This window comes from Ornithorhynchus anatinus, chromosome 4 (assembly GCF_004115215.2).
Source record: "Ornithorhynchus anatinus isolate Pmale09 chromosome 4, mOrnAna1.pri.v4, whole genome shotgun sequence".
Lineage (NCBI taxonomy): Eukaryota > Metazoa > Chordata > Mammalia > Monotremata > Ornithorhynchidae > Ornithorhynchus > Ornithorhynchus anatinus.
Genome location: NC_041731.1, coordinates 87,384,590 through 87,409,975, shown reverse-complemented (window position 1 = coordinate 87,409,975; position 25,386 = coordinate 87,384,590). Strand labels below are relative to the sequence as shown.

Below are 25,386 nucleotides of genomic sequence, written 5' to 3'. Positions count from 1 at the left end.
CTCTGACTCCAAAGCCCGTGCTCTTTCCACTGAGCCACGCTGCTTCTCACTTCACTTCTCTGTGCCTCAGTTACCTCATCTGTAAAATGGGGATTAAGGTGTGAGCCTGATGTAGGACACGGATTGTGCCGAATTCAGTTTGCTTGTTTTCCCCCCAGGTTTTAGTACAGTGCCTGGCAAGTAGTAAGGGCTAAACAAATACCACAGTTATCATTATTACTATTGTCATTATTATTGAAACATTATTTTTAATTATGACATTTATTGTGTTCTTACTATGTGCTTTACTCATCCCTCTTATTCAAACCGACACATTTGGTCTGTTATAAAACCCATCAATTCTTCTGCACAGCATCTATAGATCAGCCCCTTCCTCTCTATCCAAATAGCAACTATGCTGATCCATGCACTGAATGTATCACACCTTGACTACTGTATCAGCCTCCTTGCTGACCTCCCTGCCTTCTATCTCTCCCCTCTCCAGTATATCACTCCGTGGCATGGACTTCACTCTGCTGCCCGGATGATCTTGCTACAAAAATGTACTTAGGCATCCAGTGCTTAGAATAGTGCTTGGCACATACTAAATGCTTAACAAATGCCATCATCATCATTTCACCTTCTCAGAAATCTCCAATGGTTGCCTATCAACCTCTGTATCAAGCAAAATCTCCTCATTATTGACTTCAAAGCTCTCCATCACTTTGCCTCTTCTTATCTCACCTCCCTTCTCTCCTTCTACATCCCAGCCCGCACACTCCGCTCTTCTGGTGCTAACCTTCTTACTGTGCCTCGTTCTTGCCTGTCCTGCCGTCGACCCCTGGCCCACGACCTACCTCTGGCCTGGAAAGCCCTCTATCCTCAAATCCTCCAAACACACTCTCCTCTTTCAAAGCCCTACTGAAGGCTCACCTCCTCCAGGAGACCTTCCCAGACTAAGCCCCCCTTTTCCTCAGCTCCCCCTCCATTCCCCATCACCCCAACTCACTCCCTTTGCTCAATGCTTCTTCCCTATCCCTCAGCACTTGGTATATATATATATATATATACACACACACACATATCTATAATTCTATTTATATTAATGCCTGTTTAGTTGTTTTGGTGTGTATATATCTATAATTCTATTTATGTTGATGCTATTGATGCCTGTTTACTTATTTTGATGTCTGCCTCCTCCCTTCTAGGCTATAAACCCGTTGTGGGCAGGTAATGTCTCTATTGCTGAATTGTACTTTCCAACCACTTAGTACAGTGCTCTGCACACAGTAAGTGCTCAGTAAATATGATTGATTGAATGAATGAATGAATGAATGAATGAACAGACCAGCTGAAATCCTGATTGGCCAGTATAAAACTAGTGGAGTAGGTGGAGGAGGAAGTAGTGACAGTGGTAAGAAGCAAACATGGAGAACACCCAGATTTCTCCTCTTTCTCTTTGGGAGCAACAGATGTAGCAACAGCTGCAATAGACCATCCTGAGGGCAACTTGGAGCTATCAGTGCAGCTGAAATGGACATTTTTGGCTGCTGTGGAAACACCAATGAATGGCCAGGAAGCCATTTCCTCCAAGGCAGCAGTGAAGGGCCTCCTGGAATTGTGGAAGCGCCAACTTTATCATCACCCTGCACAACACCCTGAAAGCCAAATTCTTCCTCTCCATAAAGAGTAAGAATGCCATGCCTCTTATCATGCATAGATAGGATTTTTTTCAAGGAGTCAAGAGGACTTTTTTAATCCTTAACCTGAACAGGTCTTTTGTCACTGTCATATTTAATTTATCCCTTATTTTTTCTAGACTGTGAGCCATTGTTGGGTAGGGACTGTTTCTATTTGTTGCTGAATTGTATTTTTCAAGCTCTTAGTACAGTGCTCTGCACACAGTAAGTGCTCAATAAATACAGTTGAATGAATGAATCAAAACATCTTATGAGTGAAATGTAAATTATATTTTAATCTCTAAAAATTAGGAAACCCTAAGCCATGTAGAATAAAACCAATACCACACCATCAAATCTATCTGAACTACAGGATAGAAAAACATTTTTCTTAGTGACAAGCAATTTACTGTGGAATCCCGAAGGTTAGTATCTTCACTCAGTCCAAAAAGGGGGATTGTGACTTGGGGAAGGTGTTAGAAAATGAAAAAAGTATAAAGGACTTTCAACATACTACATGAATGAAACAATTCACTTTAAATACTCTTGCCAGAATAGGGCTCCTCTGAGGGGATCCTGCCAAGGAAGTTGAAAATGGGGAAAAATAATTTGGTTCAGGACTCCCCCAGCAGTGTGGAGGGCCAATTCTCTTCTGTGGATGCTTTCTGACCTTTAAATTGTTCTTTTCCCCATTTGGGGGCCACAGAGGGACTTCTCCACAGAAGCTCTGCCTTGAGCAGAGGCTGCTCTATCTTCTCTGTGAAGCCCAGCAAAGGGCTAGAAAGCATGAGAGCCTAATGAAAGCAGCAGAGTTTCCCTCAAACCACTTTCTTTTAAGGACAGGCTTTCTGCTGACAGGCACACGTCAATAGATGGAAAGATAAATAACCATGGCCAGAAGGAGGATAATAAAGGAGTTTGGCTAGAACTTGTAGGATGCTAAGGAAAAGAGAAAATATCCTCCCTCAGTACAAAACAATAATTAACCCTCAGTGGAGAAGAACCAATCTGGAAATTCATGAAACTCTTGTCTGAAAGACTCCTTTAGCTCGAAGATCTCCCTAGTAATAATCAGCAATATTCATCTCCATGAAATACTCCTTTTAGCCAATCAGCTACAGGTTAACAATTTTAAGAATCAGAATTTTCAGCTACAACCTAGACAAGTCATAGTAAAGAGATCTCTCTATGCCTGCAAGTTTATCTGCAATGTTTATTCCTGGTATACAGTGAGGGAGCTCATAGACCAACTACCTAAACCACAATATTTCCATCCAGGATTTGTTTATCCATAGTATCAAGTGTCTAGTGCAAAACAGTGGGTGCTCTGGATGGGTAAACACTGTGGCCAGCCCTGAAGAACCTCCAGCCCCCAGCTAAGCTGTGGATGTTGAACACATACATGAGACTAAAAAGTCTCCAATGGGAAAGATGGGGCAATACCATCGAAAAGTTTCTTTCTAAATATCTGGAACAAATCTTCTTTTGCTGATTAGGCTTTCACACCCCTGTTTTTAGCTTCTGAAAATGCTTTTAATGAGCTTCCTTTCCTCACCAGAGTCCAAACTATCTTTGGCTCTTCAACAGAGTCAGGGAACTAAAGTGTTGGCCAGAAATCAAAACTTTCACCAAGCCACAGCAGCACATTTTGCCACTTGATCAATATTCATAAACCTCAACTGAAAAACTAATCCCATTGTTTGTGCTTTTCTTATGTCTTTGGGCACTAGTACTTTGGGTTCTAATCCCTGCTCTGCCCCTTGTCTATTGCATGAGCATGGGTAAAACACTTAACTTCTCTGTGACTCAGTTTCCTTATCTGTAAAATGGGAGTTAAGTGCTTTTTGTCCCTGCCAAGTAGACTATGAGCCTCTTGTGGGACAAGAACTGAGCCTTATCCCAATATCGTATATCTACCCCCATAATTACTCCCTCAGAATCACACTTAAAGAGTTCCCAATACTCTACCAGTCTCAACTATGGGAGGTAGAGTCAAGCAAAGGCATACCCAATCGATTCCTAGCTTGGGCAATGGCTAGTGAGTGGAAGACAATCTGCTACAAGTCAAAACTCACTGCTACAAGTCAAAACTCACCTGTGCCAGGCAGCTGCAGCATAGGAGAGAGTTGAGGGTGGACGCTCAGGTTTACTACACAGAAGGCATTTAAGGTAAACCACATGTAGTTTTACCAAGAAAACTCTATGGATATGCTACCAGAACAATTTCACATGGAAGTGGGGCATTCTGGGAGACATATGTGCATGGAGTCGCTATGGGTTGGAGATGACTTGACAGCATAAGACGACCCCAGTTCTTAGTTCTGTGCTTAGCCTATAGTGTGTGCTTAAATACCACAATTACTATGGTTATTATAGTTATTATTGTCTCTTAGCTTTTTCACTGGCTCATCTTCTGCCTCCCACCCATTAACTGTGGGCATCCCTTAAGCTTCAGTTCTGGGACCCCTTCTGTTCTGCAATCTACAGTCACTCCTTTGGAGAACTCATATGCTCACATGGCTTCAACTAACACTTCTATGCACTCACTCACTCAGTAGTATTTATTGAGCAATTACTATGTGCAGAGCACTGTACTAAGCGCTTGGAATGTACAATTCAGCAACACACAGAGACAATAATAATAATAATAATGTTGGTATTTGTTAAGCGTTTACTATGTGCAGAGCACTCTTCTAAGCGCTGGGGTAGATACAGGGTAATCGGGTTGTCCCACGTGAGGCTCACAGTTAATCCCCATTTTACAGATGAGGTAACTGAGGCACAGAGAAGTTAAGTGACTTGCCCACAGTCACACAGCTGCCAAGCGACAGAGCCGGGAGTCGAACCCATGACCTCTGACTCCGAAGCCCAGGCTCTTTCCACTGAGCCACGCTGCTTCCCTGCACCATAACGGACTCACAGTCTAAATGGGAGAGACAGATGGCAAAGCAAAACAGAACGAAACAAAACAAGACAACATCATCAAGACTAAGCGCTAGAAGGGAATTCAGAGGTGGGAATTAGACACAGTCCCTGCCTCTCATGGGGCTCACAATCTAATATTAAGAATGGTATCTCTTAAGCACTTACTATGTGCCAAGCACTCTTCTAAGGAGTGGGGTAGGTACAGGGTAATCAGGTTGGACACAATTCTTGTCCCTAATGGGGCTCGCAATATTAATAATAATAATGTAATAACAATAATGTTGGTATTTGTTAAGCGCTTACTATGTGCCGAGAACTGTTCTAAGCGCTGGGGTAGACACAGGGGAATCAGGTTGTCCCACATGGGGCTCACAGTCTTAATCCCCATTTTACAAATGAGGTAACTGAGGCACCGAGAAGTTAAGTGATTTGCCCAAAGTCACTCAGCTGACAAGTGGCCGAGCCGGGATTTGAACCCATGACCTATGACTCCAAACCCCACGCTCTTTCCACTGAGCCACGCTGCAGCCCCATTTTGCAGATGAGGTAACTGAGGCACAGGGAAGTTAAATGACTTGCCTAAGCAGACTCACGGCAGAGCAGGTATTAGAACCCACAACCCCTGACTCCCAGGCCCATGCTCCTTCCACTAGACCACAATGCTTTTCTGGAAGAAAAATCCCCAGCAGCACGTGGCTTGGATACTAAGTTCAAATCACCAGAAAACGTTGAGGTGGTGGCTGAAGGAAGTGCGGGGAAGAAGTTATTGCAGTTGATTCCCAAATCTCCAGCCCTGATATCTCTGCTCCTCTGCAGTTTCACATCTCCTCTTGCCTTCAAGAAATCTCTACTTGAATGTCCTACCATCGACTCAAACTTAACATGTCTAAAACAGAACTCCTTCCCCCGACTTTCCCATCACTGTAAACAGCACCACCATCCTTCCAGTCTCACAAGCCTGTAATCTTGGTGTTATAATTCATTCAATCATTCATTCAATTGTATTTATTGAGCGTTAGCTTTGTGCAGAGCACTGTACTAAGGGCTTGGAAAAGTACAACACAAGAATAAACAGTGACATTCCCTGCCCACATGTGTTTACAGTCTGGGGTAGAGGGGAGACAGACATCAACACAAATAGATAAAATTACAGATATATACATAAGTTCTGTGGGACTGGGAGAGGAGAAGAACAAAGGGAGTAAGTCAGAGCAATGCAGAAGGGAGTGTGAAATGATTAAAAATGGGGCTTAGTCTGCAAAGACCTCTTGGAGGAGATGTGCCTTCAAAAAGGCTTTGAAGTTGGGCAGAGTAATTGTTTGTCAGATTTGAAGAGGGAGGGCATTCCAGGACAGAGGTAGAACATGGGCTAGCGGTCAGTATTGAGACAGATGAGGCCGAAGCACAGTGAGATTGATAATAATGGTATTTGCTAAATGCTTATTATTTGCCAAGCACTGATCTAAGCCCTGGGGTAGATACAAGGCTATCCCATAGGTTTACAGTCAGAATCCCCATTTTACAGGTGAGGTAACCGAAGCAACAGAGAAGTTAAGTGACTTGCCCAAAGTCACACAAGTGACAGGTGGTAGCATCAGGATTCGAACCCATGACCTCTGACTCCCAAGCCTGTGCTTTTTCCAATAAGCCATGCTGCTTCTCTCTTAGCACTAGAGGAGCGAAGTGTGCAGGCAGAGTTGTAGAAGGAGGGAAGTGATGTGAAGTAGAGGATGGGGAAGGTGATGGAGTGCTTTAAAGCCAATGGTGAGGAGTTTTTGTTCGATACAGAGGTGGTTGGGAAGCTATGGACTTTCTTGTGAAGAGGGTGAGATATCCTGAACATTTCTGTAGAAAAATGATCCGGGCAGCAGAGTAGAAATACAGACTGGAGTGGGGAGAAACAGGAGACTGGGACAGGAGGTTGATGCAGTAATCCAGGCAGGATAGCATAAGTGATTGTATCAATCACTTGGTAGTAATTTGGATGGAGAGAAAAGGGTAGATTTTAGCGATGTTGTGAAGGTGGTACTGACAGGATTTGATGACAGACTGAATATGTGGGTTGAATGACAGAGAAGAGTCTAGGATAATGCCAAGGTTACAGGCTTGTGAGACAATGAAGTATGGTAGTGCCATCTACAGTGATGGGAAAGTCAAGGGGAAGACTCGGTTTGGGTGGGTACTTAAGAAACTCTGTTTTGGATGTGTTAAGTTCAAAGTGATGGGAGGACATCCAGGAAGAGACTTCTTGAAGGCAGGAGGAGATGCGAATCTGGAGAGAGGGAGAGAGATCAGGACTGGAGATGTAGATTTGGGTATCTGCACAGAGGTGGTAGTTGGAGCCCTAGGAGAGAATGAGTTCTCCAAGGGGAGTAGGAATAGCTGGAGAATAGAAAGGGACCCAGAAATAACCTTGAGGGACTCCCCCACAGTTAGGGGGTGGGACTCAGAGGACGAGCCCGTGAAGGAGATTGAGAATGAACAGCTAGAGAGATAAGAGGAGAACCAGGAGAAGACAGAGTCAGTGAAGCCAAGGTTGGATAGTGTTTCCAGGAGAAATGGGTGGTCCACAGTGTTGAAGGCAGCTGAGATGTCGAGGAGGATTAAGATGGAGTAGAGACCATTGGATTTAGCTAGAAGGAGATCACTGGTGATCTTCAAAAAGGGCAGTTTCCGTGAAGTGAAGGGGACAGAAGCCAGATTGGAGGGCGTCAAGGAGAGAATTTGAGGAGAGGAATTTGAGACAGCAGCTGTAGACAACTCACTCAAGGAGTTTGGAGAGGTATGGTAAGAGGGAGATGGACGATAACTGGAGGGAGCTGTGGGATCAAGGGAGGGTTTTTTTAGGGTGGAGAGACATGGGCATGTTTGAAGGCAGTGGTGAAGAAGCCATTGGAGAACAAATAGTTGAAGATGGCTGTTAGGGAGGGAAGAAAGGAGCGGGTGAGAGTTTTGATAAGGTATACTTTCATTCATTCATTCATTCATTCATTCATTCATTTTTATTAAGCACTTACTGTGTGCAGAGCACTATACTAAGCACTTGGAAAGTACAATTTTGCAACAATTAGAGACAATCCCTACCCAACAGTGGGCTCAAAGTCTAGAAGATAATAATGATGGTATTTGTTAAACGTTTACTATGTGCCAAGCACTGGTCTAAGCCCTGGGGTAGATACAGGCAATCAGGTTGTCCTACATGGGGATTGCAGTCTCAATCCCCATTTTACAGATGAGGTAACTGAAGCACAGAGAAGTGAAGTGACTTGCCCAAAGTCACACAGCTGATAAGTGGTGGAGCTGGGATTAGAATACGCTACCTCTGACGCCCAAGCCCATGCTCTTTGCACTAAGCCATGCTGCTTCCCTTGAATCCTTGACTCCTATCTCTCATTCAACCCACATATTCAATTTTTCACTAAATCCTGCCAGTTCAACCTTCACAACATTGTTAAAGTTCACCCTTTCCTCTCCATCCAAACTGCTACCACATTAATCCAAGCATTTATCCTATCCTACTTTGATTACTGTACCAGCCTCCTTGCTGAACTCCCTGCCTTCTGTCTCTCCCCACTCCATACTTCTCTCTTCTGCTTGGATCCTTTTTCTATAAAAACGTTCAGTCCATGTTTCCCCACTCTTCAAGATCCTCCAGGGTTCATTCATTCATTCAATCGTATTTATTGAAGGCTTACTGTGTGCAGAGCACTGTACTAAGCGCTTGGGAGAGTAGAATACAACAACAGTCACAATCTCTGCAAAACGGGCTTAGCAAGGCAGACATCAATATAAATAAATAAAATAACAATGGTTTCCCATCAACCTCCACAACAAACAGAAACACTGTACCATCGGCTTTAAAGTACTTAAGTTTGCCCCCTAATACCTCACCTCACTGCTCTCCTACTACAATCCAGCCTGCACACTCCACTCTTTTAATACCACCCTACTCACTCTACCTCGATCACATCTATCTCTCTGCCAACCTCTTGCCCACATCCTGCCTCTGGGCTGGAATACCCTCCCTCTTCAGAAAGGACAGACAGTTACTCTCCCCCACTTCAAAGACTTATTGAAGGAATATCTTTTCCAAAAGGCCTTCCCTGACTAAGCCCTCATTTCCTTTTTTCCCACTCTCTTCTGAGTTTCCCTGACTTGTTCCCGTTATTCATCCCCCCTCCCAGCCTCACAGCACTTATGTACATATCCATAATATACTTATATATGCATGTGTCATGTATTTATGACTGTCTTTCCCTCTAGACTGTGTTTGTTGTGGGCAGGGAATGTGTGTTATGTTGTTACATTGTATTCTCCAAGTGCTTAGTACAGTACTCCTGAACATAGTAAGTGCTCAATAAATTGATTTATTTACCAATAGATATTAGCCTGACTGTGGCTTGGACTTCTATTACGTTCCTTCCAAAACGCAAAGTTTGAAAGATTTAGGCTTTTTCTTTTTCCAAACAAAGAACCAGTTTGCAAAGCCTTCTGTAAATACAGAGCAGGTAACGTAATTTAAACTCCTTATAAAATTGTTCTTTGGGAGTCTGAAAGACAACTCCAATTCCAAAAATGTCTAATTGACAATCAGAATGTTTCTCTGGTATTGGCAGCACCTGATTAGATGCTTCTTCAAATGATATACTCTCTTTTCCTATTTGATTTCTTGCTGTTCGAGATAGCAGGCTCTTTGTGACCCCATGACCTGATTTGGCATTTTTTGTATTGTTTTTTCTCAAGCTATACAGTAGGAAAGCAAAAAAGAAAAATAAAAGTATTTTTATTAAGGGTTTCAAACCTTTCGGATAACTTGCTGACCACTTCCCAAGCAAACTGAAACAGTTAAGATGGTTATCCACAGGACCCTAAACTACAATTGGTAGAGTTTCTCAGACCCTGACATGATCTGGTTCATATGAAAATATTTGTTTGAATTACTGAATTAAATATTGATTGTTCATGATAAACTGAAAATCCAATCCTAAAAATTTGGAGTTAGTATTCTCCTGATCCTTTATTATACCTGCTTTGGGGTAGCACAGAGGAGAAGAAAAAAATTGGTCATTGTCTTTCGGCATTTACTGTGTAACAAACTCATTTGAATATGCTTAATTAATGAAAATATCATTTTATTTTCATTTTGGTTGAAATTTCACCTCTACCATAAAATTACCTAGCAAGTTTTCAGAATTTACTAACTGAACTTTGAATGAAAAAATCAGAGGCATTTCGAAGTACATGGAAAAGGTAAAAAGAATTTTCCCATTAGGATTAAATGAATGGATATTCTTAAAGACTGCCTAGAAATGTAAAGAAATAAAAATTAAACATCAAGAGTGGGAGACATTGATAGAAAAACAGCAAACACCTGCATTACATCTTAGCCAGCTAACCTAAAAGTCTTATGGCTAAATTGTGAAATGCCGGGTTTTTAATTGGCCTTTTTAAAAACAAGATGCTATCTGTATTGTATATTGGTACAGGTTATGAAAACATCCACCGAATTCTGTGGAAAAATATGCTGAAAATGATAACCTTTAAAAGTCATAAAGCTGAAAAGTAACCTATGGTTTTATCCTTGTTAAGGTATATTTTTCAGACTTTTTCTAAAAAAAACGATGTGAACATTTTCTTTTAAAGCTTCCAGACCTCAAATATTGAGGAAGCTTTACATTCTTTAAAAACCTCAGGGGATTCGTTTACTATGTTCCCAGAGTCAATTAATGAGGAAGCCCATATTTTCCTTTTGGTGCAACTTGAAAGTGATCCCAGAGAAGCATGCATTAATAAAGTTTTATCATAGAGATTTAAGAGAGTTAAGACAGCTGTGTAAATAAACACCTTAAACCTCAACCTTTGCAGGAAAATCCATCCCTCCCTCCCCCATCAAATCATTTAACACTATGTTTCCCCAAGATATGGAAACCCATTGGGTTTACTTACTAGAGTATCTGGAGCAGATAGTGTCGTGGTATTTATTCCTACCAAAGATGGGAGAGTTTGGGACATCCAATTCGAGATCATTGCTATGGTACTAAGAACAGCACCAAGCTTTAGCAGTGGAGGACTCATTGCTGTGGAGCTAATGAGTTTTCATAGTGACTGATTATCACCCTAGTGTGGGCTGGCAGTGAGAGGCGTGACTGCAGCACTCCACATCGACAGCAAGAAAGAAGATGAACCTCTTCTGATTTAATCATCCCATTAAAACACATGTTAACTTCCACCCTCCTAACTCCCAGACTGGGTTCCCTCTCCTTCCTAGACACATCTACAATGATTTCTGATTGTCTCCCTAACTGGCATTCTCATATGAATCAATAAATTACCAGTGCCCTTTTTGAAGAAAACAAAGATTTTTAATATTCTACACCAATAATCCTATACTCATTCTTTCATCCTCTGTGGGAATTATGCAAATGCAGCCAGGTGCTTTTTAATCAGTTTTCTAAAGGCAGCATGCCAAAATGTATATTTCAAATTAAAAAAACAAAAACAAATGTCTATATTTTTCTTAAGGGAATGGAAAAAACCCCAGCAATTAGGCAGAGCAGAAAAGGGCAATGCTGAAAATAATTGCCAAGACTGTCAAAAAGTGATAATCAAATATATTTTTGCCATAACCTAGGCTGCCAGTGTTCATTTATTTTTTTAAAAATAAGCACAGACATACTTTTCAGTGGGAAACACAGATTCAGATTGTTTTTCAGTTCAGTTCAGAAGACATTTTCAAAAGTTCCACTTTGATTATACAACAGGTACTTAAGGAACAGAGGTTTAACATGAAATATAATGCTCTTTGGAAAGACTGGAACAGCACAGAATGGGAAAACATTTATTCCAAACAAGGCCAAAGAATTACTCACTTTTGAAATCAATTTCCCCTTGTTTCAATGGCAAATATATTAGAATAAGTCTAAGGCTTTCCTGGTACCTTTGAAATGAGGTTCTTGCAAATTTCCTCTGCCAAAAGCTACTACCCAAAATAGAAGTGACCATGGGCCGTTTCCTTCTCTACAGTTATGTACATTTTTAATAGGAATTCAAGAAGAGTCCTCAGAGAAGAAACAACATAATGATATTCATATGTAAAGGCATTTGGTTAAAAGTTTACAAGGAGAGGATATATTGTTTTCGGCCCCAAGGGAAGTGCTGAAGTTTGTTTGTTTCAGGATTTTGCTGGTAGAAATATATTTTTCTTAAAGAGTTTTGGCAGGAGAAATTGAGAAAAATCTTTAATGGAATTGAAAGATACATATTTATAGAAAAGCACAAGCTCCTCATTCTCTTCAACAGGATTAGGTTAAGCAAGCTGGCTGAAAACCCTGTCAACTCTTCCTTGCTTCAGCTCAGAATTCAGACTACTTTTCTCACCACCAAAATTCATTAAAATGATTTAATCAGTCATTTTTATTTAATAGAGATGAACAGGAGATCAATCATTCCTTATTTTTAAAATCTAGAAAGATGTGAGAAGCCCATTATGGGCTAGAGTGCGACTAGTATTGGGATTCTCTCCAATAAGGTTCTCTAAATCAGTAGTAAGTACAGGAGGTTTCAAAGTGGTAACAATTGAACAATTCATTCTGTTATCCAGTGAATTAATACAAGGCTAACACATTCATTCTATTGTATTTATTGAGTGCTTACTATATGCAAAGCACTGTACTAAGTGCTTGGAAAGTATAATTCGGCAACAGATAGAGACAATTCCTACCCAACAACGGGCTCACAGTCTAGAATGGGGAGAAAGACAACAAAACAAAACGAGTAGACAGGCATCGCTACCATCAATATAGATAAACAGAACCATAAATAAATGCACATCATTAATAAATAGAGCAATAATTATGTACAAATACAGTACAAGTGCTGTGGGGAGGGAAAAGGGGTGGAGTAGAGGGAGGGAGTAGGGGCAATGGGGAGGGGAGGAAGAGCAGAGGGAAAGGGAGGGCTCCGTCTGGGAAGGCCTCCTGGAGGAGGTGAGCTTTCAGTAGGGCTTTGAAGAGGAGAAGACCGTTAGTTTAGAGGATGTGAAGAGGGAGAGCATCCAGGTCAGAGGTAGGACTTGGGCCAGGGGTCGACGAGGGGACAGGCTGGAACAAGGCACAGTGAGGAGGTTAGTGGCAGAGGAACAGAGTGTGCATACTGGACTGTAGAGAAGGAGAGAAGGGAGGTGTGGTAAGAAGCGACAAGGTAATGGAGAGCTTTGAAGCCAAATGAGGATTTTTGCTTCATGCAAAGGTTGATAGGCAACCACTGGAGATTTCTGAGGATGGAAGTGACATGCTCAGAGCGTTTCTGCAGAAAGACAATCCAGGCAGTGGAGCATAGTATAGAGAATACACGTAGAACTCCAATTTTAAGCAAGCAACAAAACATTTTCCTTTAAAAATAGTTTTGTCAATAGTGAAATTGATAGTATTCATTGAATTCTTGTTCTGAAATGCTTGGGAGTGTAGAATAGATACTTCTCTTAAAGGAGCTTATGTAAGATCTATCCAGGAAGATGGACACTAAAATTAAATTATAGTTAGGGGGAAATAACAGAGTTTAAATACATGTAAGTGAGTACTTTGTGGTTGAGGAGAAAGTTACCCAAGTGCTTTGGTAACATGGAAGTGCTGAATTGACAGTAGAAAGGGAAATAGAGTGGAGAGATGAGAGAATAATCAGGAAAGACCTCCTGGAGGAATCATGCTTTCAGAAGAACTTTGAAGATGGGGAGAGCAGTGGTCTGTCCCATAAGAGGGGAAGAGAGCACTGTAGAAGGGAGGGCATGAGCGAGAGATTTGCAGAGAGAGAGGTGAGACCAAGGCACAGTGAGTAGGTTGGCACTACACTGAGAACTCCCAACCCTTGTCTCTGCTTCCCCTAGACTCCCTAACAGCCCTCTTCTCTCTAGAGAAAAATGATCATTGTCTTCAATTTTTCCCTCTACAATGAACTTGATTTACTCATTGCCTTTTTCTACTATTAAACTTGCTGTCTTCACCCCCTTCCCACATTTCACTTCTTCCATTTCTACCCTTTTAAGGATACTTTAACCACTTACTACGTTCTTACACTGTACTGAGGTCTGGGGTTGTTACAAAATAATCAGTTTGGACTAAGTCCCTGTCTCATATGAGGTTCACTGTCTAAATTGGAGGGATTAAAATTTGATCTCCACTTTATAGATGAGGAAACAAGGGCCCAGAGAAGTGAAGTGACTTGCCCAAGGTCACAGCAGATAGGTGGTGGAGATGGGAGTAGAACTTAGGTCCTCTGACTCTCAACCCCACATTCTTTCCACTAGACCATACTGTTTCCCACACTTGTGCAGCTCAGTGATCCTGGCAGAAATCCAAAGCCACGTATCTACCTCTGCCACTGTAAATGTACCCTCCAGGTTATCAAATTCCACTCTTTCACCAGAACAACATATTACAATTCTTCCTCAATAGTTCTCTCAGCCATACCCCTAATAGACTAATCTGGACCCTCAATTTCTTCCTGGAGTCTCCAGTCCTCTGACCCTCCTCCTTTACTTGTTTCTATCTTTAACCTCCCAATCTCTTCAGAATCTTTCCACTAAACCTTCACACAGATCCACACATCCCCCCATATTGAAAAAAATGAATCAATTCATCCACTATTTTCAACTTTAAAATAATGAGAAGAATGGCACTGATTAAATATTTACTATGGGCCATACATAGGATAAGGTCATCAGATACAGTTCCCATTCTATGTGGGGCTCACAGAGATGGAGAGCAAAATTTTATGCCCATTTTACAGATGAGAAAACTGAAACAAACAGCAGTTAAATGATTTTCCCAAGGTCATTCAGCAAATCAGTATCAGCAGGGACTAATAATAATAATAATTATGGCATTTGTTAAGCACTTACTATGTGCAAAGCACTGTTCTAAGTGCTGGGGAGGATACAAGGTGATTGGTTTGTCCCAGGTGGGGCTCACAGTCTTAATCCCCATTTTACAGATGAGGTAACTGAGGCCCAGAGAAGTTAAGTGCCTTTCCCAAAGTCGCACAGCTGACAAGCAGCTGAGCTGGGATTAGAATCCATGACCTCTGGCTCAGTGGAAAGAGCCCGGGCTTGGGAGTCAGAGGTCGTGGGTTCTAATCCCGACTCCGCCACTTGTCTGCTCTGTAACCTTGGACAAGTCACTTAACTTCTCTAGGCCTCAATTCCTTCATCTGTAAATTGGGGATTAAGACTGTGAGCCCCATGTGGGACAACCTGACTACCTTGTATCTACCCCAGCGCTTAGAACAGTGCTTGGCACATAGTAAGTGCTTAACAAATACCACCATCATTATTATTATTATTGTTCTTATTACTCTTCTCACTCTATGCTAATACTTCAGGAAGCTCATCTAATGCCAAGATTTAGCTCCCACCTCTATGTGGCTGATACTCAACTCTATATCTCTAGCCCCAGTTACTTTCTCACTGTGCTTTGTCATCCGTTTTTGTGACACCAGGAGACCTCCATCTGGATGGAAAGGTAGCATCCTAATCTCAATATGTTAAAAGAGATTGCGTCACCTTTCCTCTTAAATCTTCTCCTCATCCCAACTTTCCTATCACACTTAACAGCCCCCATTCCTTGCCAACAAGGTCCTACCTTTCCCTTTTTACTGTCATTAATCACATTATTTCTGTTGCTAAATCCTGCAGATTCATTGTATATTGTTCAAAGAACTGCCCCTTTCTCATTACCCTACCTGGTTTAGGTCATTGTTCAACCTGAATTAGACTACTGCAACAGCCTCCAAGCCACTGCATTCTTCATTCTCCCTCCTTTAGCAGCACATATGATTTTTAAAAAATTCTGCTTTGAAATATTATCACTCATCTCCTGACAAATCTCCAATGGCTACTCATTTCTTGTCTAATAATATCTAAACTTTTAACCATTGGCTTCAAGGCTCCCCATCAGCTTTGTTTTTCCACCTGTTTTCTCTCTTCTCCCACAATAACCTAGCTCATGCCCTTTAGTCCTCCCAAACTAATCTTGTACCTATCACATCTACAACTCTGATGCCTCCCACCCATTCCTCACGATCATCTCCTGCATGGAATTTTCTTTCTATATCAAATCCATAAAACTATGTTCATTTCCACCCTCAAACCCCTCATAAAAAAGAATCTCGATCAAAACACATTCCCTGACTAAAAATCCCCACTTTCAGCCAATTTATTACTTAAGCCAGGAGTCTTGGGCTCAGTGGAAAGAGCACAGGCTTGGGAGTCAGAGGTCATGGGTTCGAATCCCCGCTATGCCACTTGTTAGGTGTGTGACTTTGGGCAAGTCACTTAACTTTTGTGCCTCAGTTACCTCATCTGTAAAATGGGGATTAAGACTGTGAGCCTCATGTGGGACAAACTGATTACCCTGTATCTACCCCAGCGTTTAGAACAGTGCTCTGCACATAGTAAACACTTAACAAATACCAACATTATTATTATTAATCTCAGTTTTGACTCTGCTGTGTGGCCTGGGGCAAATCGCTTAACTTCTCTCTGAGTCAGTTTTCTCACCTGCAAAATAGGGATGAAATACTTGTTTTTTCTTCCTCAGACTACAAACCCAATGTGGGATAGGGATAGTGCTAGGGACATTATACGTAATGCAAATATTATTTTGCATATCTTTTTTACTTTCTAATTGCTTTTAGCTTTAATCATTTGTATGTCTTTTCTTACTCTCTTACCTATAGAGTATATGGCAAGTTGGGTGTTCTTGTTTCCCCCCCGGACTGTAAAATACTTGGAGAATTCTGTCTTTTAATGCTATTGTGTAATCCCAAATGCCAGAGCTCTGCACATGACAGTTGTTCAATAAATGCTCTTGATAATGTTGAAGAAGAGGAGGAGGAGGAGGGAAAACAGGGTGATAAATGACATAGGATAACTGAAATCCTCCTCTTCCTACACAAACCATCTCCTCCCCTTGACTATTGACTAGTGTCACTGTTGACAACATCACCATTCTCTCTGTTTCAGAAGGCTTGGTATTAATTTGACCCATCTCTCACCTTAAACCCACAGATTGAGGCAGTCACCAAATCACTTCAGTTCTATTTTCACATCTCCAGAATCAGCCCCTTGATCTCCATCCAAACCGCTACCATACTGGTCCAAGCGATTGCAATATCCTTTCTACTGAATCAGCCTACTCAGTGACTTTTATGCCTTTAGTCTTTCTAGTCCAATGCCTTTGACACTATCCAACCTTGGTTTCATTGTCCCTGTCCTCTCCTGGCTATCCTCCTATCTCTCTGGCTACTCCTTCAGTCTCTTTCAGAGACTCCTCTTGTGCTTTCCATCCCTAAACTGTGTGTGTGTGTGTGGGGTACCTCATGGCTCATTTCTGGATCTGCTTCTATTCTCCACCTATACCCACTCCTCTGGAGAATTGATTTGCTCCCATGGTTTCAACTACCACATGTTTGCAGATCGTTCCAAATCTACCTATTCAGCCCTGACCTCTCTCCTTCTCTGCAGTCATGTAATTCAATTAATGAATCAATCATATTTATTGAACATTTACTGGGGGCAGAGCACTTACTAAGCTCTTGGGAGAGTATAACATAACAGAGTTGGTAAACATGTTCCCTGCCCATAAGGAGTGTACGGTCTAACTTGCTGTGTAAATTTACAGTAAGCTTACATTTCCTCCTATAGGCAAGTTAAACACATCCTAAACAAAACTCCACAAATTCTCATTCAAACCATCTACTCCCTGAAATTTCCAACCACTGTTGTCAGCAGCACCATACTTCCTGTCTCACACATCAGTAATTTAGGTGTTATGCTGAATTCATAGCTTTCATCCACCTGCATATTCAATCAGTCACTATATCCTTTCAGTTTTACCTCCACAAAATCTCTCGAATTTGACCTTATCGTTCATCCAAACTACCATGCTGATCCAAGGACTTGTCATATTATGCTTTGACTAATACATCAACCTCCTCACTGACCTCCCTGTTTCCAGCCTCACTTCTCCTTTCTCCAGTTCATACTTCACTCTGTTGTTCATATTATTTTTCTTAAAATGTTCTGCACACATTTCCTCACCACTCAAAAACCTCCAATTGCTGCTCATCCATCTCTGATCAAGCAGAAACTATTTTTCTTTGGATTTAGGACACTTGATCAACCCTTCCCTTTTTACCTAACCTTGTGCCTCTTCCACTGAAATCCAAACCATACATTTCACTCTTCTAACACAAATTTTCTCACTGTGCCTACAACTCTTCTCCTTTGCCACCAGCTCCTTGCTCATATCCTCCCATCTGCCTAGAACTCCCTCTGTCTTCACAACAAACGGCCCACCTCTTTCCCCATCTTCAAAGTCTTACTAAAAATCAAATCCCTTCCAGATAACTTCCTCTAACTAATCCCTCATCTTCCCTATTTTCCCTTCCTTCTGCATAATTTATGCACTTGAGTACCCCCTAAGAACTTTTATATTCACCCCACGCCAATCTGTACAGCATTTAGATAAATATCCTTGTACTCTGTTACCTCCCCTATCTGTAATTCATTTTACTGTCAGACTCCCCCTATATACTCTAAGTACCATGTGAGAGGGGATCTTAACTGCCAGCTATATTCTATTCTATAGAAGCAGCATGGCACAGTGTATAGAGCATGGGCTTGGGAGTCAGAAGGTCATGGATTCTAATCCTGGGTCTCCCACATTTCTGTTGTGTGTCCTTGGGCAAGTCACTTCACTTCTTTGTACCTCGATTATGTCATTTGTATAATGGAGACTGAGACTGTGAGCCCCATGTGGGACAGGTACTATGTCCAACCTGATTTGGTTGTAACCAACCACAGTGCTTAGTACAGTATTTAGCACATAGTAAGTGCTTAACAAATGCCACAGTTATTATTACTTTGCTTTCACTAGTGCTTAGTACTGCTACACACAGTTAGTGGTATTACTGAATGACTGAGTTTAACTCTTGTATCTCTTCATGGAGGCAATAAGAATGATAATGATAATAATAGTTTTTACAGTATTTATTAAGTGCCAGGTACTGTTCAAAGCGGTGGGTAGTTACATGATAATCAGGTTGGGCAAAGACACAGTCCCACATGGAGCTCACAGTCCTAATGCCTATTTTACAGATGAGGTAATTGAGACAAAGAGAATTTAAATGACTTGCCCAAGGTCACACAGCAGACCTGTGACAGAGCCAAGATTAGAATCTAGGTCTTTTGGACTCCCAGGCTTGTGGTCTATGTGCCAGCCCCTGCCCAATGTAATAATAATATTAATGATGGCATTTGTTAAGTGCTTACTATGTTCCAAGCATTATTCTAAGCTCTGGGATAGATATAAGGTTATCAGGTTGTCCTGCGCGGGGCTCACAGTCTTAATCCCCATTTTACAGATGTGGTAATTGAGACACAGAGAAGTGAAGTGACTTGCCCAAAGTCACATAGCTGACAAGTGGAGTCGGAATTAGAACCCACTACCTGTGACTCCCAAGCCCATGCTCTTTCCACTGAGCCATGGGACTCACAGTCTAAGGGGAAAAGAAGAACACATATTTCATCCTCATTTTACAAATAGAGAAACTGAGACCCATATTAAATAAAGTGATTTGCCCAAGGTCATACCCCAGGCAAGTGACAGAGCTGGGATTAGAACCCAGGATCCTGATTCCTAGTCTTATGCTCTTTCCATTAGCTCCACTGCAGAAAAAAGAAATGATTTTTATCTTGAAACATTTGAAAATTTTACATGTAAAGGAAGATTTTTGTAACAGTTTAGTTTTTAAACATTAGGATATGTCATAAAGCTGGGGAGAGTGTTGAGCCTCTTTCTCTTGGATAATTCATCTTCCAGCTATTGCTTTTCAATGCAACATTTATTGGGACCCTTTAATGTGATGGGAACTGAACTATACAAACCATAGAACAGTTCCTGTCACCTAAAATTTATAGTATAAGTGCTGCATATCACATATTTGGTGCAAAAATCAGCATTCCAGGATCACCCACACACTTGACATTTTTAAGGTTAGTTTTGCATTTCGGGACTGTATTGCAGGGGGTAGTATTACATATTAGTTGACTTGGAATGCTGACAGGGTAAAAGTCAGGAGGAAGAACATTAAAAAAAGGACTGCAATGTTTGATTTTTGGTTTAAGATCTAAATGACAGTTATTTTTGTTCTCTTTTTCAATTTTTTAATTTCCATGTTTGGATGATTATCCTAAGACATTATAGAAAAGATTGTTTTGAAGTAAAAAAATTACAAAGAAAATAAAGAGTGCGCTAGGTATTTAGAAAGAAAAGACTGATTTAGTAGTTTTGTAGAAAGCCAAAATTTAACCTTCAGATGAGCAATGTTTTGAGAAGTTGCTGTAAATTACTTGGCAAAATTAATCTCACTTCAATAATGTACTGTGAATGATGGGCTGGAAACACAGGTAACAGTAAGTCACCCTACCCCCAACCCCCCTAGAAAAAAATCAAATGGTGAAGAAGATTTCGTTTTCATCCTGCTTTAGACAGATTTCAATAAACAGCTGAAAATTCTGAATATCTTTGTGGATTTTGATTTTGCACTAATAATAATAATAGTGTCTACGAAATTCTTACTATGTGCCAAGCTCTGTGATGATTACAAGTTAATCAGGTTAGGCATGCTGGGCTCACAGTGATTGAAAAAAGGAATTGAATCCCGATTCTACAGATAAGGAAATTGAAAAACTGAGAAGTTAATGAGTTGCCCTAGGTAAGACAGCAGGCAAATGGCAAACCAGGTGTAATAATAATAATAATAATGATTGTGGTATTTGTTAAATGCTTACTATGTGCCAAACATTGTACTAAGCACTGGGGTAAATACAAGCAAATCGAGTTGGACACAATCCCTGACCCTTATGGAGCTCACAGTCTCATATGAGGGAACTGAGGCACAGAGGAAGGGAAGTGACTTGCCCAAGGTCAAACAGCAGACAAGTGGCAGAGTCAGGATTAGAACCCATTACCTCTGAGTCCCAGGCCCGTGCTTGATCCACTAAGCCATGTTGCTTCTTGAACCAGGTCCTCTGACTCCCAGACCTACACTTTCCTCTATGCAACACTGCATCTCCAGCTTTGTGCAGCTATATTGGAGTTACTGCACATGCATTTTAAGCCTCCTATTACTATTTAGCATGGAGAACATTTGTGGGACACTGAGGCCCACACACTCCCTTACACTGCTTCAGTGCCTGCTCCTTCCTATCACCACTGGATTGAGGTGAGTGTGGGGACTGAGGAGCAGCAGCAAATGTTATTTGTTGGAAATGAGTACTGGATTATTTATTGTCAACCTACACAACATCTTTAAAATCCACCCATCCAAACTGCTATTGCCCTTACTCCCTCCCTTTGCTCTACCCCGACCCCCTCCCCACAACACTAGTGTATATTTGTATATGTTAATTACTCTATTTTATTAATGATGTGTATATATCTGTAATTCTATTTATCTGTTTTGATGGTATTGATGTCTGTCTACTTGTTTTGTTGTCTGTCTCCCCCTTCTAGACTGTGAGCCCGTTGTTGGGTAGGGATTGTCTCTTTCTGTTGCCGAATTGTACTTTCCAAGAGCTTAGTACATTGCATTGCTCACAGTAAGTGCTCAATAAATACGATTGAATTAATTAGTTAATTAATTCAAGAATTTATTCTATCCCACCTAGACTACCATTATCAGTCTCCCTGCTGACCTTTCGCCCTCCTATCTCTTCCCACTCCAGTCCATACTTCATTCTGCTGCCTGGATCATTTCTACAAAAACACTGAGTCCATGTTTCCTCATTCCTCAAGAAACTCCAATAGTTGCCCCTGCACCTCCTCATCAGACACCTCCTCATCAGACAGAAACTCCTTACCATTGGCTATAAAGAAGTCAATCAGCTTGTTCCCACCCGCCTCACCTTGTTGCTCTCCTACTAGAACCCAGCCCACACACTTAGCTCCTCTAACACCACCCTATTCATTGTGCTGTGATTTCATTTCTCTCCCCAACTACCTCTTGCTAGGGCAGGAACGCCTTTCTTCTTCATATCTGTCAGACAATTAGTCTCCCCACCTTCAAAGTCTTATTTAAGGCACACCTTTCCTTGACTAAGCCCTCATTTCCTTTTCTCCTTCTCCCTTCTGCATCACCCTTATTTGCTCCCTTTATTCAAAGCTCCACTCAGCCCCTCAGCACTAATGTACATATCCATAATTCATATATTTGTATTAATGTCTATCTCCCCTACTAGACTGTAAACTCACTGTGGGCAAGGAATGTCCTGCTGCCTCTGTTATATTGTAAAGAAGCAGCATGGTGTAGTGGATAGGACCTGGGAGTCTACCCCAGCCCTTAGAACAATGCTTGACACATAGTAAGCAGTTAACAAATATCACTATTAATGTTATTATTATTGTTCTCTCCCAAGTGTTTAGTGCAGTGCTCTGCACACAGTAAGGTCTCAATAAATCCAACTGATTGATTCCTTTCAAGCCAAGTGGGTTATGGCTGCACTCCTGCACACAGTATCAATCAATAATAGTCCTTATTGAGTAGTAACCATGTGTAGAGCACTGTACTAAACACTTAGGGAGAGGGGGAACAAACAATAGAATTGGTGGTAATGATCCTGGAATTCTCCTATAAAGTTGCCAGACTCCAGCACTGGACTTGCCGGAGCTTTCCCAAGCCCCACCCTAACTAAGCTACTTCTCCTGTAACACAGAATGGGCAGGGTAAACTCCACCTTTGTCTTCATATCTCGGCCATTCGTGTCTGTAAGACTGGGTCCCTAAATTTGAGGTATAATGGAAAATACTTTTAAGGTAGGTTTTCGATGCAGCTGTGGATGCTTTCAAATGCTGCCACTTGGATTATATATTTTTTATTTTTTTTCCTACTTGTGAAACTGAGTGACCAACTATAATAATAATTATGATATATTAAGTACTTATTATGTGTCAAGCACTGTGTGAAGACTTGGGGTTGGTACAAGATAATCAGATCAGACACAATCTCTGCTGCATGTGGGGCTCAGAATCTAAGTAGGAAGGAACATCTATTGAATCATTTTACATTTGAGGAAACTGAGGCACAGAGAAGTTAAGTGACTTACCCAAGGTCACATAGCAGGCAAGTGGGAAAACTGGGATTGGAACCCAGGTCATCTGACTCCCAGGCTGTGCTCTTTCCATTAGGGCATACTTCTCCTCTACTGCTATACTGAAAACAGTGTTTCCTTAGAAAATATGGCATCCAACTTGAAAAGAAAAAAAACACAATCCAAATACAATGCTTTACTTAGAAATGCACTTTACATGGCCAGTAAATGAATACAAGGCCAGATTAGTCCTGAGGGATAGCAAAACAAATTCCTTTTCCCAACTGGATACCTTAAAATAAATAGAAGCAAGACTGTTCCCTAAAATAGCAGGGCATTCAGAGGAGGGTGGCACAGTCCAAAATTCCAAATCCAGAGTCTCCTATGAGTCAGTCCTTGACTTTTCTGTAGTATTTTTTTTTTTTTTTACTTTGGGAAGAAACTTTTCCATCCAAATACAATGGAAACTTTTCCATCCTGACTTCATGTTTCTCATAAATAAGACAGAAAAGTAACCTTTTGTGATGTTTAATTGGGCAGAGGTGCCAATTCTTTGGGAGGTAGAAATAAAACACACATTAAACTAGACAAGTTGAAAAACTGTCCTATAAAAAATGGGATGAGATACTAGGACTAGTGTGAGCTACGATTCCCTATTCATCCTCTTCCAGGAAAAGGGAGAGAGATCTGATTTTGGGAAATACTGGGGCGTTTTCATTGCTTGCCATTGTCAGCAAGGGCCTAAGCAAACTCCATCTGAATAGACAGTGGAAGAATTGCTACTTCTTAATGGAAGAATAGAAGGTCACTACTGCGACCATGACATATACAGGAACAAGAGAGATGGTAACACAAAGATCTTTACTGTCTTTATAAGCCTGAAAAAGCACTGAGCTTCTTCAAGGGACCAGAGCTCTGGCAGTGACTGCAGGGAATACCAGAGTTTAATTTATCCATTCTTAAATGTCATATTCCTTTCATTTTAACCTAGTACTGCATTTAACATGGGGGATCCACTGGGAATGTGAATAATGTCTGCTGTTTTCCCAGAAGAGAATTTGGGGTCCCCCTTGGGCTGGAGCACATATGACCTATTGGTGTGTCCCTTAAGGACCTGATCATTGGTGTTTACTATGAATTAACACTGGGACCCATGGCTGAAAAGGCCTGGTGTCTCCCCAATGAAAGAGTTGATTATGAGCAGCTTCAATAAGCCACAGTGTTGAGTGTTGGAAATCTTATTCTTCCTATGCATATTCCTGCTTCTCTGGTGTTGTACATGTGTGTAGCTGAATAAAAGCTCTTGTATTCTTATCCACTGGGTGTGACTGATCTGTTTAACCCCAGCTCATATTGAGGGTGCAAGTCAGATCCCTGAACCCAGATCTTAAGGAATGGTAACAGCAAATCTCTGAACTTCCCCGTGATGTAATGTTTTCCATCTTACTTAGGCTGTGAGCCCCATGAGGGACAGGGACTATGTTCGATCTGCATATATTGTACCTACCACAGAAAAAAGTATGAAGAAGGGAATGGAAAAGGGAGAGACAAAACCCATTTTACCTGAACTATATATAAATAGTCCATTGTACTTAAAGATGTCACTGACCATGGTATTTGTATACCATTAATGACTGTGGGATTTGTAAAGGGTTTACTATGTGCCAAGCACTGCACTTGACTGCACTAGACTTGATAAGGTTAATCAGATTGGACACAGCTCATGTCCAATATGGACTTCAGTCTTAATCCCCATTTTATAGATGAGGTAATTGAGGCACAAAGAATAATAGTAATAAATGGTATTTAAGTGCTTACTATGTGCCAGGCACTCTATTAAGTACAGGGGTGGATACAAACAAATTGGATTGGACACATTCCCTGTACAGTGTGGGGCCCACAGTCTCAATCCCCATGTTACAGATGAGGTTAATGAGGCATAGAGAAGTGAAGTGACTTGCTCAAGGTCACACAGCAGATGGGCGGGATTAGAACCCATGACCTTCTGACTCCCAGGACCAAGCTCTATCCACTACACTATGCTGCTTCTCATTTTTCCTCTGTCCACTTTACACTTCACCCTTTTAACTTTAACACCACCTAGCTCACACTTTTTTTCCCTTTCAAGTTAACCTTTTCCCAATGCCTTGTTTGCATGTCTTTTTTCTTCCTTCTTCATTTATGTTAGCTCTCATCTCTCTCCATATACAAAGTCCCTCTGAAATCCCATCTTCTCCAGAACTCCCCATTTATAAAAAAACTACCACCCAACTCCATGGGTTAGGATGTAATTTATGTGCTTACAAACATCTTGAAACAGTTTAGTACCCACTCTATCATTTATGCATGCACCTACATGTCCAGTTCCCTTCTTCTCTCTACCTCTAAACTAATTGAGTGTCTGTCTTCCCTGCTAAGCTGGAAGCTCTGCAAAGGCAAGGATCATGCCTACTAACTTGATTGTACTTATCTCCAGCACAGAGTAGGCACTGGATAAATACTATTGATTGATTTGAAAATAGGGAATGTGTGTTTTGCATCTGTTGGGCTCACCCAGGCACTTAGTGCTGATGAGCTTCAGCCCTAAGACTTCAGAACTGTGAATCTGCATAGAATAATCCATAATAATGCTAGTGGCTTGCTCAGTGCCACTTTGCT

At 41.3% G+C, this 25,386-nt stretch overlaps 1 protein-coding gene across 2 annotated transcripts in view; it reads right to left on the bottom strand.

Moving 5' to 3' along the window:
- OLFM3 (olfactomedin 3) overlaps positions 1-25,386 on the bottom strand; it is a 212,802-nt gene that overhangs the window by 42,523 nt on the left and 144,893 nt on the right. The window contains exons 1-2 of one of the 2 annotated variants that reach the window (XM_029062099.2): positions 10,530-10,658; positions 1,407-1,430 (exon numbers count right to left, since the gene is read on the bottom strand). The exons of the other annotated variant lie outside the window; for it this stretch is intronic. Of the exons in view, the coding sequence (XP_028917932.1) occupies positions 1,407-1,430; positions 10,530-10,658 (153 nt within the window). Of the gene's footprint in view, positions 1-1,406; positions 1,431-10,529; positions 10,659-25,386 lie in introns of those variants that run through there. 2 annotated transcript variants of the gene reach the window in all.